General features: G+C 39.1%; 1 protein-coding gene across 1 annotated transcript in view; it reads left to right on the top strand.

The window, feature by feature from the left end:
• The window catches only part of SIK2 (salt inducible kinase 2), a 57914-nt gene that overhangs the window by 21900 nt on the left and 18240 nt on the right, over positions 1 to 17774 (top strand). Inside the window, exon 4 of the mRNA XM_059829701.1 lies at positions 5067 to 5228. Coding sequence (XP_059685684.1) covers positions 5067 to 5228 — 162 coding nt within the window. The remainder of the gene's footprint in view (positions 1 to 5066; positions 5229 to 17774) is intronic.

Below are 17774 nucleotides of genomic sequence, written 5' to 3'. Positions count from 1 at the left end.
TACAACTTTCAGTCTGTTTTGCAATTGGACAGTAGGTTGCAAAGACCTTGCTGCCTTTTAGAGAACCTATAGGAAATAATGGGATACTGTAGGCTATATTATTGTGCAGATACTCCTACTGTCACACAGGCATCTCTCTGCTTTACTGTGAAGAACCATAAGATTATTCTGTGATTTTTTTCAAAAGTGTTCACAATGGAAACGAAATGTTTATTTCTCACTCTTGCCAGATGCCAGCCAAAGCATCCACTACCCCATTTAAAAAAGTACTTTTGTGGAATGATAGTAATGCACAGAAATGCAAAATAAGCTCCTTTAGTCAGTTTTGTTTATGCTCTGCCTCTCTTGTCCCGAAGGGTACCTTGGGACTTAAGCCTGTTTTTGCAAGAGGCTCTTGTGCATTCACAGAGTGTGCCCAGTGGTTGTATGGGAAAATAGATCAGCCCAGGCAGTCTGGTGAGTCTCATCTTCTACACATGCAAAATCAAACATCCCTGAGAAGTAAATTTCAAAGTAAATCTGATTTTGGAATAGCAAAGCACTGAACTTGCAAAGAGGCTGGTAAATATTTGGAAAAACATTTCTTACACAACAGCAGCTAGATGTGAAAACACTCCTACATTAAATATGTACAGTAATTAGTCATGCAAAGTGTGCTGTGGTTGTGCAAATGAAAAAGTAACAGTGCTATTAGAGTTTTACTGACACTTTTCTGAGTGTTTCTCTTGGAAGCATGCAGTAACTGATGCACAGTTTAACCAAAGTGACCTAAATTCTGTTCTGGATTTTGTTCTACTCATTAGGGAAGCTGAAGTAGTGTTCTTTAGTCCTCAAACCAAATTTTGCTGCAAATAAGATTCCCTTCATAACCAGTCCTTTGCCATATGGCAGTATCCTGGTTCAGTCGGTATAGAAGACAGTTTTACAAGTTTTCTGGAGTATTTCAGCATAAATACTAAGCTGTAAGGAGACATGTTTGATACTGTAAACCTCTGTGCTTATAACGACAACTTCTCAGCATCTTGCACCTGTTTAAGTGAAGAATAAACTTGCAGTATCTCCAGAATGCTTCCACATGAAGGAGACATTCAGCCATTTCTCTGATTTCTTATAGTATTTAATTATGTCTGTACATGTAAGAGCCAAGTTTTACCCAGCAGTTTGTCCTGGATAACTTCATAAATGTTTTAAGCAGAGCTGCAGAAAGCTGGACTGGAAAGCTGGCTTGAGCAGCTATCTGCTGTGTCCCAGCCTTGGTGCAGGATCAGCTGCATCATTCTTGAAAACGTCCCTAGAGAGAGATTCGGCAACTTTCCTAGACAAAGCTATTTGAGATCTGAGTTTATTTAATTATAAAGATTCTTTCTAATGTAGATTTCCTTAGCTGAAATTATAATCAATTATTACTGCTTCTGTTAATAGGCATTCATAAGACTAGAAATACGATGTGTCCCCTAATATGGGATTATTTGTTCCTTACTAAGCTTGAACCAGATGAGTGATCTTTTGACTGCCTTACACTGAAGCCGGATCACAGAAGAGTTGAGGTTGGAAGGGTTTTGTAGAGAATGTCTAGTCCAGCCCTGCAGCTCAGAGCAGGGTCAACCAGAGTAGCTCGCTCAGGACCGTGGATGGAGACTACACTGTCTAGCCAACCTCTTCCAGCATTTGACCACCTGCACAGAAAAAACCCTTTTTCTTAGGTTTAAATTGAATTTCCTGTGTTCCAGCTGGTTCCCACTGCTGGGTATTTTTGCTGAGAAGAGTCTACTCTGTTGTCTTCTTCCTGTCAGATATTTATACACACAATAAGATTCCCCTCTGCACATTGTCTTCCCCAGGCTGAACACCCACAGCTCTCTCAGCCTCCCCTTGTATGACAAGCACTCTAGTCCTTTAATTGTCTTCATTATCCTTCACTGTACTCACTTTGGTATGTACGTGCCTCTTTAATAGAGCCTTAACATACCAAATTTGAAATGTGTACAATTGTCCATCTAAGTGAGGGACAGTATTTTAAATGAAAAGCATTGACCCCTGGGTTTGCCAGACAATGTCTGAGTCATATGTTTTGACATAAATACCATCTTAATCTTCCAATTGTCCAGTAAACAAATGTACTTTGAACTACTGAAAAGGCTGGACAGGAAACTGCCTTGTGACAGAAGTCCTGCTGCTTTCTCCTGTAGATCCAGCCGATTCTAAGATGGCTTCTGGTTTCTATTTTACTATCGACAAATAAAACAAAAACTACCACAGAAACATGTAGCCAGAGGGTATGACATGAGGGTAAGATCTGACAAAGGATATGTTTATGAAAGCATAGGTAGCTTTGCTATTTCAGTCTTTGCAAGGTACAACAGGGTGCTTTGCTCTAGGTATCTGCAGTAAAAACTAGAGAGTCATGGCTCTTATCTCCAGAGGTATATACACACATATTCAAACAGTGTCCAGATTCTAGCTATTGTGGCAGAACGTCTCTATGAAGTTTCAGCTGTCTTAAAGTAGTTTCTGTAACCCAGGTGCTGGCATGCTGCCTGCATCTCAGCCTTTCCTATTTGCAAGCTAGTTAATGCACAAACTATCCTTGCGTGTACTATCATCACCTATTTAGGTAGACTGTGATATCTTCTACTTCTCCAGGACAGAAAGTGGTATATTTCAGAATAAATTACCTATTCTGTGCAGACTACTAGACTTGGTGGAATACTTAAGGCCAAGGTGGTTTGGAATCTTTAAATAAGTCCTGACAGGCTAGAGCCATTAAAAGCAAATGACAGCTTGGCTTCATTAACTTGTTTGCTGCATTGCTAACAAATGATGGATTAACAGCTTAAAGGGCTGGCTTGCATTCAGTATAATTTAGTTTGTGCCTTTGATATCTGACTTCACCTTGATATCATATGATTTGTCAGTCACTTTGTGACTGAATGATATTTAGCTTGCAAATATTATGATCTCCCCTTACTGCCAGGCTTTTGTTTGTTCTTGTGCTTTGCCAAGTTAAACCAGCTGAAAGTGTATTAAGACTTAGGTAGGTTAGAAGCTCTGAAGAGAGTTTTCAGATCTGCAGGTTCCAGAGATCTAATGTGCTTTACTTAAAAATGGGTTTTGAGGGATGCTGAAATGAGTATACTGCAACCGAGGTCTCTAGTCTGCCACTTCAGATGGTTCAGGAGCAGCCACCCTGTGCTTGCAGAATGTAGTTGGGAGGTGGTAGCAGCAATGCATGAAACCAATCCCACCACAAGTAAAACAAAGTTAAGTTACTTTGGTAATGGGGTATAGAACTTTTTCCTAAATGATTCCCCTATAAAACATCTTTGAAATAAGCCTGTTTTACTGAGCATATTGAGAAAATAGTGTATTAATGATTGCATTTGTTTATTTGAACCGTATGAGTGAAAATATAATTCAAAAGTCACTTTGATAATCAATATGATACCATCTGGAGCACTTAATGGCAGTGTAGTCTAGTGACTCAAGTAGCAGTGGAGAACTCGTGATGTATAAGAATGCAAGGTCAACAAAGTGGTCGGTTTTATACAATCCAAGAACAAATAATTTTTTTCCATGTTTTTCTGAATATTTGCAAAAATCCTTACGGTTTGTAAGCAGGTCTGTGCCCCCTCCTCCTGAACAACATATTTCTTTGTCCTTATCTGTAGTGACAATGAAGCAGAAGTGCACCGTCCGTGAAGTTTTATGGGAAATGTATTTTCAGGTTTTAGAGCGTGCTTAATGTGAGCTGCTCAGGTCTTCTCTGCTTATCATAAAGAAAGCAGAAAAGCTTAAATGAAAGTGCTGCAAGCACCTATAAAGCCGATAAACAATATTGTATTAAAAATAAAGCCCGCAACCTAACAAAGTCAGGTATTCTGCTTTGGCGTTGTGTTGGGCACAATGATCCTTTTTGGATCACTAAGATTACATAACTAGCTTAGATGATACAACTCATCATTTTATTTAAGGATTTTGTCAGAGATTCTTATAAACAAACAGAAGTAGGCTCAAAACCTCCATGACGTCATGTTCACTTTTCAACTTGCAGAAGCAGCTGTTTTAACCTGTTAACTGAATTCAGACAGAAATGTTTGTGTCAGCTGGTCTGTAAATGATGATTCTTATTCACGGGACTTTCTCTATAAATGATAATTAGAAGGGGGTTGGCAGCAGCTCCAGCAGTTTAGCTCTTGCTCAGTGTTTTTTGTTTAACTTCGCTACTGGTTATGATGCAGCAAGTGGCTGGAGATTGCTATGTGTATATGCTCAGCCCTTGCGTGTCATCACTGGGTACAATATCTATATGCGTTTGCTGCACCTTGGCCATTAACTGCATTCTTTGTAGGATGTTGAAGGCAATTCTAAAACCATCCTAACAGTTGATTCTTTGATTTTATGCCTCGTAAGATGAAGAATAGAATTGGCTATAGAAACTGTTTCTGTCAAGACTCACACAGCTGCTGCTTCACTTGTTTTTGTTCCTGAGGATAAATCAAGTCTTTGGTTTTCAGAGCTATCGCTTGTTTCAGGGCTAATGTTAGTTTTTACGTAATCAAATATGAAAACAAAATGTCCTTTCTGCTTGTGATGCAATGAAGACAAGAGGGAGGTCAGGAGGATACCTTATGGGTACTTGTTTTCATTTCCAGAGAAAAAATACTTTTAGCCACCACAGAGCCTCTGTTGAGGCTTCAGAGGGAGAAGTGTGGCGTGAAGCTTGCATCAACTGATGAGAGGCTAAAGCTTAAAGTACCTCATGATGGTGAAGCCAGTTATTCCAAGTAGTCCCCATTCCACAGGAGTTGTGTTATATGAAAATATTTACCAGAATAGGCAGGTAACTATAAAAGAAGGGACAGAGAGTAGAGTTTCATTATGCAGCAGATTTTCCTTACTCTTTTTTCCATTCTTTTGGAGGGGAGCGTGCAAGAATAATGGGTTGGAAACTGGGATTGGCTGAAATACTTTTTGAGTTTCCTAGTGCTAATAATTTGAGAGAAATCATTTAGTTTCAAGGTTGTTGCTTGCTGTCTAATCCATTTAAACCTGCTTCATTTTAACAGATTACCTCGCCAGCCATGGCCGTCTAAGTGAGTCTGAGGCCAGGCGCAAATTCTGGCAGATCCTCTCAGCAGTGGAGTATTGCCACGGTCGAAAGATTGTTCACCGTGACCTGAAGGCTGAAAATCTTTTGCTTGACAACAACATGAACATCAAAATAGCAGGTACTCAGAATGTAGATGATATTCAGTAACACCTTATTTTTTATGAAGGCCGTTCCAGTAATTCAGTTGCTGCTGCCCAAGATATCCTGCTCTGCTTAAGGTATAGAAAATCAGAGTGGTAATACATGTAGTATTTTTGCATTATGGATATCACAGTACATGTACCTAAAATAATTCCTAGATTAGCTCTATTATACTTCCAGGAAAAAGGAAATAATTGTTAGAGTTATAGTAATTTTTTGTGGGTGTCATAACATGTCTATAATGCTGCCAGATGTTCAGGTTAAAACAGAGTTAATCAAATAACTTCTTTCAACACTAGAAAAACTCAAAATGGAAGCTTATTGATTTTTTTCTTTTTGCATGCATGATTTCATTTTAATTATAAATTTAGACACAGCAGATGTTGCTAGCAATGGAAATCATTTTTTCGGTTGTCAACTCATTACAATTCCATGAATCCTCCCATACTGACTTTAGCCCAGCAACACTTGAAATGGGAAATCTAGATAACATCTTGATTTGGAGCACTGTTGAACTTCAGTCATCAATAATATGGGAGCAGGAAAGGAAGACTTAACTGCTGTAAGAACCTGGTTTGCATAGGAGCAAGCTTGCTAGTTCTGAGAAGGAAGTGTGAATAGATAGCCAATCAGGCTGAGAACGGTAAAGTGATAAAACATTTCTGAGTTGTAGATCACTGCTGGATTATTTTACCCTTGAATTTCCTCTCTGGCATTTCTGAAATGGATGAACTGAAAATGTATCTTGATCTCTAATGCTTTCTGTAAGGATAAAATTGCAGAAAAGTGTTAAACGTGCCAGCAGCTCTCTAAAAAATGCGCTCCTTTTTGTCTATGGGGTATGAAGACAGTGTTCTTAAAGATTTTAAAGGAAAAGTTAACACCTGTTAACTGGTTAGCATCTGTGTCCTGAAGATTCACCCCTTTCTCTACAGCAAACATTGGGAAGACTAGGCAATTAATTCTGGGGATTAACTTCACCCTTAGGAAAAATCTTTTAAATCCTTTCAAGTCCTCTTTATCGGAATGGGAAATCTACACAATCTTTTAAAACGAGCACTCACCTTTGAGATGAAAACTATTTCTTGAGCAAGAATTTTATCCTCTTTAAACTTAGAGAAAAGGAACCCATAATCATTGCTATCAAAAAAAACCCAAAAAACAACATAGGTTATCTTTGCCTATGAAACGGGATTTTACTGATGAACTAAGAAGGATTTCTTATCAATGTATGTGTTAATGGAGTAGCTTTCCCAGATCCTGGATATGTTTTTTGGTTTTGTCTGTACATTTGAAACATTAGTTTCTTCATTCCTTTACCACCACCTTCTCACCTCTAGCATCTTTTTCATACGGTTTAAGAGTTTACGGAAAGGTTAAGTAACAGATAAATTAAAATTGAGGAAGAGGAATATATAGCTATGTGAGTTCCAGAACCATGATTTTTCATAGAGTATTAGGCTACTGTTTGTTACCAAATCTGAATGTAAGGCAAGGTTTTTTGGCAGAAGGAACAGTGTGGAAAACAGATTCTCTGAAGCTAGAGAGGGAAGCCTATTAATCTGCTCTTTGGCATGTTCTCTGTATTTCATGGCTCTTTAGCATCTCAGAGTGGGAATTTTACAGCAGGTTCATAAAAGCTGTAAAAATTGTTATTTAACGCTTTATATAAATTAATAGCAGAGTCTTTGCAGTAACCTCTTTTTCATTTCATTTGCTATTAAACTCTTTATGGTTATCTTTTAATTTTCTCTATACTGTATTGCGGAATTTTGTATTAATGTTAAACTGTAAAATATTAAAAGCTACCATCAGATGAAGTAAAAGGGGTTTGCAGCTGTTGTAGCAAGAAGATGCAGTTCTTATTTAGGGCATTTCGTACCTGAAGAAAGCTAAAGAAACAGTTTGGGATGGAGATGATGTCTGGACTTTGTAACAAAGTAGCCCAAGTATAATAACACTGAGATTGAATTGGTGGTTATGTCTCAAAATTCTGAAAACTAGTATGGCCACCTGCACTGTTTGCTCACAGCTGTTGGTAGTAAAGCTGTGAATTTGACAGTGAAAGGGGTTTGGAACTTTGAGCTTTAATCCAGCGGGTTCATCAGCACTACCATTTGTAGCGTATTTTTACTTTTCTCATTTCTGATTTCAAACTTGCATTTATTTCTAGCACCTACTGACAATCATAGCACCCATACACGACTGACATAGAATTGTATTTACCAGGACAATGTATGGCTTCAGTAAATACTGTGTGTCTAAGGGCTGCAAGTCACATGGACCCCAATTACTAGGAGTAACTGAACTAAATATAAGGGAATTTTTGTGCTATTGTTCATCTATGCTTGCTTTCTTTGCCTTCTGATCTGCCGCTCTTCTCCCCATTTTCACCACCACATTCGATCCCTTCTAATTTCTCTTCCTCCACATCAGTGTTCTGCACTGTATCTTGTCACGTTCAACCTGGCATAGTTTTTCAGAACTCCTCAGGGGCCTCAGCTGCGCTGGAGCGGGGCCATATTCAGAGGTATTCCTTTCATGGATGTCCTTAGCAATGCAGGGATGCAAGTTCCCCACCTCCCTGAACACTGCAGTGCAAGCATGACACAGGCTCACAAAAACACTACTTCAAAGGCATCTCAGGAGACCCGTTAACCAAAGAAAGGTTAGAGACATGAACTGTTCTGTCGCAGGGAATTTCAATGCATAGGTTCTCCAGGGACTCAAATAAAAGCATTGATAAATGGTAGTTACTAAATTCCATCAGCTGCTGCTGTCTCTTTCCTCCTCTTAGCTGCTCTTGTGCTCTACCTCTGTATTACAGAGTTAATTACAGGTGGTCTGTATGTAAATGATCACATTAACTGGTGGTGATTCATATGATCTGATTCTTTCATGTACCTTTGTCGAGTTTTATCAGATTGATAGCAATTCCTGTGTCCAGCTTTGGTGATAAAGTAGCTGGAGAAAAATGATGACTGCTAGAAACTTTGTAGGGATTTGTGATGAGTCAGTTGTTTTATTTTTCTCTGTAAAGGAGATAGACGATGAATTCCACAGAATGGTTTATCTGTGATTTTGGAGTTACCTGGTGCTGTGCAGATCCCCGAGATCAGTCTCTTCCAGTGGTTCATATTTTTCATGGTTCATTTATCAAACCATGGAAGATCAAAGGGCAGCCAGGATCCCAACCCTGATAGCTAGAATTACTCTCTAATTTGAATTAATCTAGCAATTGAAAAACCACACAGTAAATGATGAATTATTTTGATGGAAATCTCTGCAGTGTCGATGTTTGCATTGGGCCTCAGCACTACACATGGGGCTGCCCCTTGCTGATCACTCCAACCAGCTATGAAATCCACATAGATACTCGTGGCCATGCCAGGCTCTTCCTAACTTCCAGTGGACCTCTTGATTCATTCTGATGCTTCTAACACTTATTGAAGCTTTTACTATTTAAGAATTCAACATTTTTTAGTCAAATACAGAAATGTGCATGAAGTTACCTCTATATTTTAGCTACCAGGAGAATAAATTAAGATTCAAAAATAAGTGTCCTAAAACTGCGACCTGATGAGACTGCCACCTTTTATGCTTAAACAAGGAGGCTGGCTGAAATTTAACAGTTTTGTGTTAATATTGCTGTAAAAGCAAAAGGATAGGTAGAATTCAAAGGGTCTGTCTTTTCAGTCTTAGTAACTGGACAAGAAAGAGGATGCATCACAATCTTGAGGTGAGAGCTTTGATAGACTCTTATTTTCTAGAAGATACTAGGTAGTTGGGACCAAAAGCCTCAAACTTAAATTTTAGCATAAGTAACATAAAAGAAGGTATTAATCAGATAAAATGTCCACTAAGAAGGTTGCAGCTGAAGAATGCCATACCAGGCAGTCTCCATCAGGTTTGACATTGAATTTGGTTTTAGCACTAGTGAGGTAAACCTTCTTTGTTCTTCTCAAAGTTATTGCCTGTAGATAGCTGGATTGTTCATGTACCCTTACATTTTGCTGGTTTTTGAAGGGATCATAGGGACTGGATTTCAGTTACTGATAACTGATACGCTATGCTGTCATCAAATAAAACTTGCTCGTTGTCTGTACAGTGAAACATCTGTGCATTTGTGAAAATTACAAACAGCTTTGAATTGAGGATGGAGTAGTGAGCTTCTCTCTGTATACTTCCAGCTCCACAAAACTGCCAGATTAAGATGCCTTATAGATGTCTGCAGAAATCATGCCATCTTGATGGTAAAGCTACTGTGTTCGAACCAGATCAGGTAGAAGAGACTGTTATTTTGAAGTAGGTTGTAGCGCTGGTTTGTCTTGCTGGTGGACAGTAAAATATGCATTGACGTCAGAACTGGCTGATCAGCATTCAGTTCATGAAGTGGGTCAGGTTTGTTTCTAACACACTCATACCTTTCCTTTATCAGTATCTCTCTCCCTTTGCTCATATTACTATTATAACAAAAGATCCATGTGCCTCTGTGAAGCCAGGCAGATTGGATTCTGTTGGTAATTTTAGAAGAATGGATTCATTATAGCTCTGAAGCTAGTATCCCTTCTAAAGGATTTTTAGAGGTACAAATTAGAGACTACCTCATATTGCTAGATGCACAGCAGAAGTTGCAGTGGCTCTGGCAGGGGAGCTTCCATTTCTCAAATTGCAAACGGGTCTGAAATCTTAGTCTGTTTCCATTTTTAATGGGAAGACAGATTCCATTTAAATGATGTATCTTCAAAAAATTATACCTTCTAAATTCAAGATTATTCTAAAGGGGGTAATGAGATTGAGAAACAAAATACCACAAATGTTGAGAGCCAATATTTGCAGATTGCACAAACACAGAGTTTATTCAGCTGAACACAATACTGCAAATGATCATATTTTTTTAACGTGCAGATTCAGGCAAATGTTAAGAAGATAAAGATCAATCCTTTATATAATCTCAGTCCTCTGATAACGAGTGCAATTTCGGTCCTTTTAGAATTCTTTGGCTGGCATATGTTTTTTTGAGGGCTGGCACATGTTTTTGTTAAACATCAGTAATGTTCTTAAAATCCAATGAGAAATCTTAACAGTGTTCTTAGGTTAAAAATTATTACCTTTGATCCAGAATGACTATGGTAGATAAGCAATTGCAAAGTAGAAACAAGGTGGAGGGGGGAAGAGAGAGAATGAGAGGCTAGTGATTGTTTTGTGCTTAATTGAATCCTGGCCATTCTGACGCTCCAAAAAGTGTGACAACTAAACTGACAGTGCAATAATCGAAATTGAGGAAGCCCAATGGACCAAGCATCCAGTATCCTATCTAAATCCTGAACTTCTTCTTTGAAATGGTTTTCATGGATGCTATTAATTCCTGAGTTCTTAAGAAATGGTTTAACATTATTTGAAGACACAAGTGTAGAAAGCATAATGGAAACGAAGAGGTAACCATAATAATTTATGTACCCTAACAAATAATGCTGATCTCCCTACACAGATAATTATTTTGTCCAACAACGGAATATAATTGGATTGCTAAAGATAAGAGCAGATTGCTGAAATATGCAACGCTGTTTTTAAGTCCTGTGTTACAAGAAAAAGTCCAGTATGAATTAGTAGGTATCTGGCTCTTAAACTGTGCTTTGTATTGTCAATGCATGCTATTTTTTCAGCAGAAATTCCTAACTGAAGGATACTGGGGTTCCTTGCCCATGAAAAAAGCAAGAAATTGAAGTTTTAGAACTGCAGATCAAAGACAGAATGAAGGAACCATCTTCCAGCTTTATCAGACACATACTTTTAGACAAGACATACAGACTCACGCAGAGGAATTCCATACTGGGTCAGATCCATCTAGCAGTGACAGCGACACTATACCAGGCTGGTCATTTTCTGCAGCCTATTCCGCTTGTGCTCATCCCTACCCCCAAACCCCAGCAGCCAGTATTGTTGTATTAGTGCTTATACAGAGTGCATCCTTGGCTGCTCCTTCTAGTATCAATTTATAGACCTTTCATTCATGGATTTGCCTAACAAAACTTAATTGTCTGTGCTGTCACAAGACCATCAGATGCAAGCCAATTGCTGCTGTTCCACCCAGCCAAGCACTATCTCAACAGCGTAAGTTCTGTAATTCTATTGCTCAGATGGGGAGCAAAGGTAACAACCTTGCAAGGATCATGCCATTCAGTTCTAAGATGTCCTTGCTCTTGACCTACTTTTGGTAACCCTAAATAAAACTTTTATGTGTTATGAAATTAAGCATGTAAAAATAATAGTAAAAAACCAAAAATCCTAATTTTAACATAAACCTGAAGCTTCTCTTATATTGATCAGAGATACTTAAAGACTCTCTTCTATCTTCTGCTGTTCACATTTGTTCATGTTTCTTTTTGAAGGGGCTTCCATGTGTTCACATTCACCAAATAGCTAATTTAAATACAGTCTGGATAGGCAAAGAGTTTCACTTTCTTAGGAATTGAAATCTTGTGTATTTCCAAGCAGGTCACACTTTCTATAGCTGTGCTTACAAATATACATACATGTACTTGTGAATCTGATACAAAGATTTATGAGGGCGGCACCTGAGTAGGAGCTGCAGTTCAGAGATAAAGATTGATATTTATCTGCAGTACAAAGAGGATGTTGAAAATCTGACAAATTCAAGATAAGTGAAGGGAGAGATCAGATTTAATGACACCTACACAGATGGCAAAACGCTTCTGAGAGAAGAAATTGCTTCATGTCTCCTGAAGTATTGTCAAGGTTGCCAAGCCAATTATGTGTGAAGAAAAGTCTCCTCAAAGAGAATAAAAAAATTCACAACAAAAGTCTAGCTGTAATAAGAAAAAGGCAGGTGACATACAGCGATTGGGGGATTTTTTGGTAGAAAATTTTGTTGTTTCCCCCTCTGTTACTACAACTGAAGTTGCAGTTATTCCAGAACTCCAGAAGGAGGACGTAAAAGGAAGGAGAGCATGAATGTTATATTCGGTGTTTCCTATGTAGATTTGGAATCTGAGCTGACCTTGGCCGTTTGCGCCTCCAGAGTGTGGTGACATGCCAGGATGCCATTGCGTAACTGTTCATGCAACTGTCCGGCATTCTGTGTGCTTGCAGAGCATGACACTGTTACAGATCTCGCGTGTGGTCTGACCTTCAAATAGTCTTTCTGGCATTGTAGCCGTCTTACTGATAGGCAGTGGGGCTCCTTTTTGATTATGGACCAGTCCCAAAAGTTCATTGCTATGAGACTGGGTATCTGATTTTCTGACTTTAAGCTAATACAGTGACCTTGGAGTGATGCTGGAGATTTAACCTCTTGAGGGTTCCACCTGTACCAGATATTTACAGTAGTGTAACATGTTCTTTTGTAACGAAGTATGTTAATTATCTGGACTACAATATTAATTTAGGGACATTGGGTTAAAAGGGTAGAATGAAGCTTAAGTATTTGTCTGTCTTTTAAGTTTCCCGTCTGATTGTTGACAATGCAAAAATAGATGAGGGATAAGAGTATCACGTGTCATCACAAAAATGACAGCTTATCATTAGCAGCCAGCACACAGATACATAAATCTCTAAGGAGCTAGAGTGATTGTAGATCTGATTTAATCAATCGCTGTTTCCAGTAAACTCAATCGTTTGTATTTGAACTAGAGTTTCTCTTTTTAAAAGTCCTCAAATTTCTAGTCAAATTTTTAAAGTAATGAAGCCACCAAATCTGTTAAGATAAATCATGAAATATAAAAGTTTTGAAGTTATCAATGCCCCAGAGCCCCTTTACCAAGCAGTTCGCTTAAGTCCGAAGGCTCTGATCATCATCTTCAGTAGATTCTCATGAATTGTTTCTTCCAAACTGAAGTTGTGGGCTGCAGCTCCTTATTTGTCACTTGGATCACTTTAGCAGATTTGATGTCAGATAAGCCCTGTAGTTCTAGTCTTGAAGGGAGGATGACAAGGCTATCTAATGACCAAATCAGCTTTCCTAGAACAGAGATTTACTTGTTCAGAACAAAAGCATTTTGGAGAGGAAGAAAAAAAAGGTAAAACTGCAAGTATATAAGAGATGTATCTATTCCTGCTTTGTGTGAATGCAAATAAATGGATATGGTTAGTTTGAGAAGTGAAAAGGATTAATTCTACAGCTGTGGGTGATACTGAAGAGTTCCATGGACTGAATTACTGTAAGCAGATCTTATTCATGGAGTGTTAAGGACCTGAATCTTTGCAGAATTTTTGTTGTAGAGGAACTGGCATGCCAAGTTTCTACTGACTTTAACATGTTGCTATTATTGTCAGCCCTTTATAATGACCTTGCAAATCCCATCCCACAGGCATTTTGAACTTTGCAGAAAACAGAAGGAATATTCTATTTTATATTCTCTCTGCTGCATATTGGAAGTGCGTGTCCCAAAATCACTCCCGTAGTCAGGCTTTATCTGTACACAAGGGTTCCTGCAGCAAATGGTGCAGTTAGCGTTCATGCAATTGTCAGCTGTCTCTGGGAGTTTGTCCTGGGTAGCTGCACTGAGGCATGTTGGGATCACTTCTAGGACAGATAAAGATCAGATACTTTCTTTCTGCAAGAGGAATTATGAGAATGGCTTGGGAATTAATGGCACCAAAGAGATTTAGTTCTTGTCATTGCGGCAGAGTTACTGGACTTTATCTGGAGTGTACAAGGAGCCAGTGCAGGTACCTGCCCATTTGTCTGTGAAGCAAGACTGAGTTTTCAGAGTACCTGCAGCTCCTAATTAGAGGATTTTCTGGGTGGATAATTGTAGGGTTAGTGCAACCTGGGAAAAGGTTTTGATGGCCCAGTATGGAATTATTTGTAATGGGCTCAGCCCCTGGCCTGGTTTCTTTCAGGGGTCTGGACAAACAAAGAGCAGTCTTTTGGCAGCTTTGGGTTAGACCTAGAAGTTTCAGGTGTGTGCTCAGGTAGTTGAAAGTAGATGCAGCCCATTTTCCTATGTTTTCAACATGACCTTGCTGCTGCTGATAATTAAGCAAGTATCTTTATCATCCAATCATGGGCTAGCCTCATAGGAGTATCCTGCTTATTTTTAGACTTGATCTCTTATCATCATAGCAAATTCAGAAATCTCTGTAATAAGATTTCACAGAATGTCCAATTTATCTAAAAGAAAAGGCAATTTCTGATCAGTTGTTGAGACAGTGATGAATTATGTGCAGAGTATTGGACTGTATGCTTACAACTGAGGGAAAAACACGTTAAGGCCAATGTTTACAAAAGGAAATGAGACTTAGCGCTTCCCCTTATACTGTGATGTATTTGGGTCACTGGACTGACATGTGCATGTGACGTACATTAAACGTGGCAGAAAGTTTTACAGCAGAATTACAGCATCAAATTTCAGGCTGTGCAAATGTTGAGGCAAAAGTTTTCAGCAGAGAGTGACTGGTTTCTATTTGCTGTTTAGAGAATGACCAGGAACTTCAGTTATGCTGGGCCCTGGCCTGGGTCAGTCACTGATTTGTTACTTGAATTTTGGCTAGTCTATTAACGTCTCTGTTCCAGTGTCCTCACCTGTAAAACTGGTATGCTGTTTTACACCCTAAAACCCCTGGTAAGAGAGACAAATTCCATAATCAATACCTTGAAATTCCTAAATAAAAAGAGCTGCTTTATGCATGTTGCAAAATACTTTTAAAAATGCATTTTTTGGGGAAGAACACCACTGAGAACTGGTCTAAGTGAGGTTAGACATTTATATTGCTGTATCTAGCTGTTCCTTCAAGATTACCACAAGTGAGCTTTAGAAAAAGGAAGGATAAAATGAGGACAGAATGACATTGTGTGTGTATAACTGTGGCTGATCTACAGTTACCAGTTGCTTACCTGAATCAAATGGACCGTCAACACAAGATAGGTAAAAAAGGCCAGTTTATATTATGACTGTCCCCCAGTAATATTGCTGCTAAATGGAATAATGACTGTTTTTATTACCTTACAGTGCACGTTACCCACTGTAGAGATTTCCATACTGAGAGCTGGATGGTTGCATAGTCTTGATTCTCTATTATTCCTAATTACTGCATTTCATTAAAGACAACTAAAAATATCTGCTTATATTAGTGGTACTGTTTAACACAATGGAGAGTCAGCAGTGCGATGTAGTAAGGAAGCAGAGGTGAGACAGGTATTAAAGAGGTAGTCTGTATAATAAGAATTAACCAGTGGTACACAAAGACTTGGAATCTCTTTCTAAGTCTTGTAGATTTCTTGCTGAAATGTTTACTGATCTCGTAGTTAAAAGAATTAATGGGAAAAAAAGGCCTATGAGATCATGCTGTTTGTGTATGTTTCCCAGATAACTTTTAAACTTGTTGCTTAAACCAAATTTGACAGAGAGCAGGAACCTCAAAAGGCAAAAACATTTCTGCAGGTTCATGTATAGGTGTTAAAGCAGTGGGTGGTATGTCTTGCCTGTGGAAACAGTTGCAGAAGGAGCCACAAAAATGATGGAACACCTCTCCTATGAGGACAGGCTGAGAGAGTTGGGGTTTTTCAGCCTGGAGAACAGAAGGCTCCCGGGAGACCTTATTGCAGCCTTTCAATACTTAAAGGGGGCTTATAAGAAAGATGGGGACAAACTTTTTAGTAGGGGCTGTTGCACCAGGACAAGGGGTAATGGTTTTAAACTAAAAGAGGGTTGATTTAGACTAGATATAAGGAAGAAATTTTTCACAATGAAGGTGCTGAAACACCTGAACAGGTTGCCCAGAGAGGTGGTAGATGCCCCATCCCTGGAAACATTCAAGGTCAGGTTGGACAGGGCTCTGTGCAGCCTGATCTAGTTGAAGATGTCCCTGCTTATTGCAGGGGGTTGGACTAGATGTCCTTTAAAGGTCACTTCCAACCCAAACTATTCTATGATTCTATACCTTATTACATGCTAAAGAAAATCTTGGAAGAAAAAAATGCTCTAAAAGCCTCTTCAGTTCTGGTGTTCCTGAAACTGCGTCTTCCACCTATGTTCATTTTTGATGTACGTTGCAGGAAGAGTTCTATTAAATTGTGGCCTTCTGTTAGGAAAGGAACTAAAACCTGTACTGTTCAGTTCCGTGTAAGTAGTCCGATTCAATTTCCATACTGCTTCTCTAAAACAACTCCAGGTTAACTTTATCTAAGCCTGGTAAGTTTTTCTTTAATATCTCTGTTGCTTTGATTGTGAGGGTTCTCTTGTGGTTTTATAGCTGATGATGTATGATGAGAGAGCCAGGCTCTTTCCTCTGAGTAACACAGCCTATACAAATAGGAGTAAATGAAGTGGTACCAGCAGTGCCTGTACTCTGTCTGCTAACCACAGTGTTTATCAGTTTTGCTATCTGCTGATCAGTGCCGCATTGTATTAACATACCTTTGAGGTATTTGGCGCTTGACAGTACTAAATCAACAGCCTGATTACTGTTTATCAATACTGTTGACTTCTACAGGATTCCTTGAGTCACACCAGCATGCAGTATTACTCTGCAGGAGCCTGGTTAGCTACAAGGGTAAAAGCATTACCACCTTAAGAAACGAAACACCGCCTGTAACCTTCTACTGCATAGTTTGCTCCAGTATGGAAAAAGTGGCAGGGAACAGTTAAATCATTGTTCACACAGGAGTAAACCAGTGACAAACATAAACAATGTTGCTGTGCTTGACAGTCTCTGCATGTCACCTGCTAATGCTCCATTCTGTATTTCCTTCGAAGATACAGCTGACCAGTTAGTGAATTGAAGCCAGTTTGCCTGAAAGCCTTAAATCCAAAGAATATTTGTCCCTGTTAGCAGATCTCTCTCCTTGAGAACTTCTCCTTCTTTGCTTTAGTATTGACAGCATTTGTTGTCACATAGAACATACAGGGTGGCCTGCAACACAAGCGAAATAGAGAACTAAGCAGTACAGAGCAGTAAGGCTGGGAGGAAAAGGGAGAAATGTTGGCTTCACTGAATTCCATGAGAAAACTCCACTAGACTTCAGTGGAGCAAGTATTTTGATTCATGGTGTGAACAGGCGTATCCAAACACTGTGCTCCAATGGCTTTTATTAAAAGCCTGATGAGTAAGAGCCTTGTGTATTAGTACTGAGAAGTGTCATGGAAGGGGTGTATTCAGAATGGGTATCTGCAGTGGATGTAGGAGGGACTATTAGGATTCTGGCAGGAAAAGTAAAGAATGCTAAAGCAAATGATGTATGAACTAAGCAAAGGGAGTGAGAGTGATGGCAGGGTATAAGAGGAACTGGAGTATCTGGGCTGTGAAGAGCTCCAAAGATACTGGTAGGAGTGGAGTGGATGGCAAGACAGCTACAAATCAGAGCACCAGGGAGTGGTAAGCAGCCACCTGAAATTCTGCATTTTGAAAATAATCAGTTTCAGTTCAGTCATTAAGCCAGCTTCCTCAATATTAATGCTGTTTGCTCTGTTGTTCTCTAGTGACAAAAAAAAAAGCAACCTGGGAGACCAGCAACAGAGGAAGCTAAAAAAAAATAGGGTCAGACTATCTGACTTCATGT

The sequence above is a fragment of the Gavia stellata genome, chromosome 26 (assembly GCF_030936135.1).
Source record: "Gavia stellata isolate bGavSte3 chromosome 26, bGavSte3.hap2, whole genome shotgun sequence".
NCBI lineage: Eukaryota > Metazoa > Chordata > Aves > Gaviiformes > Gaviidae > Gavia > Gavia stellata.
This window is presented reverse-complemented; position numbering and strand designations above follow the sequence as displayed.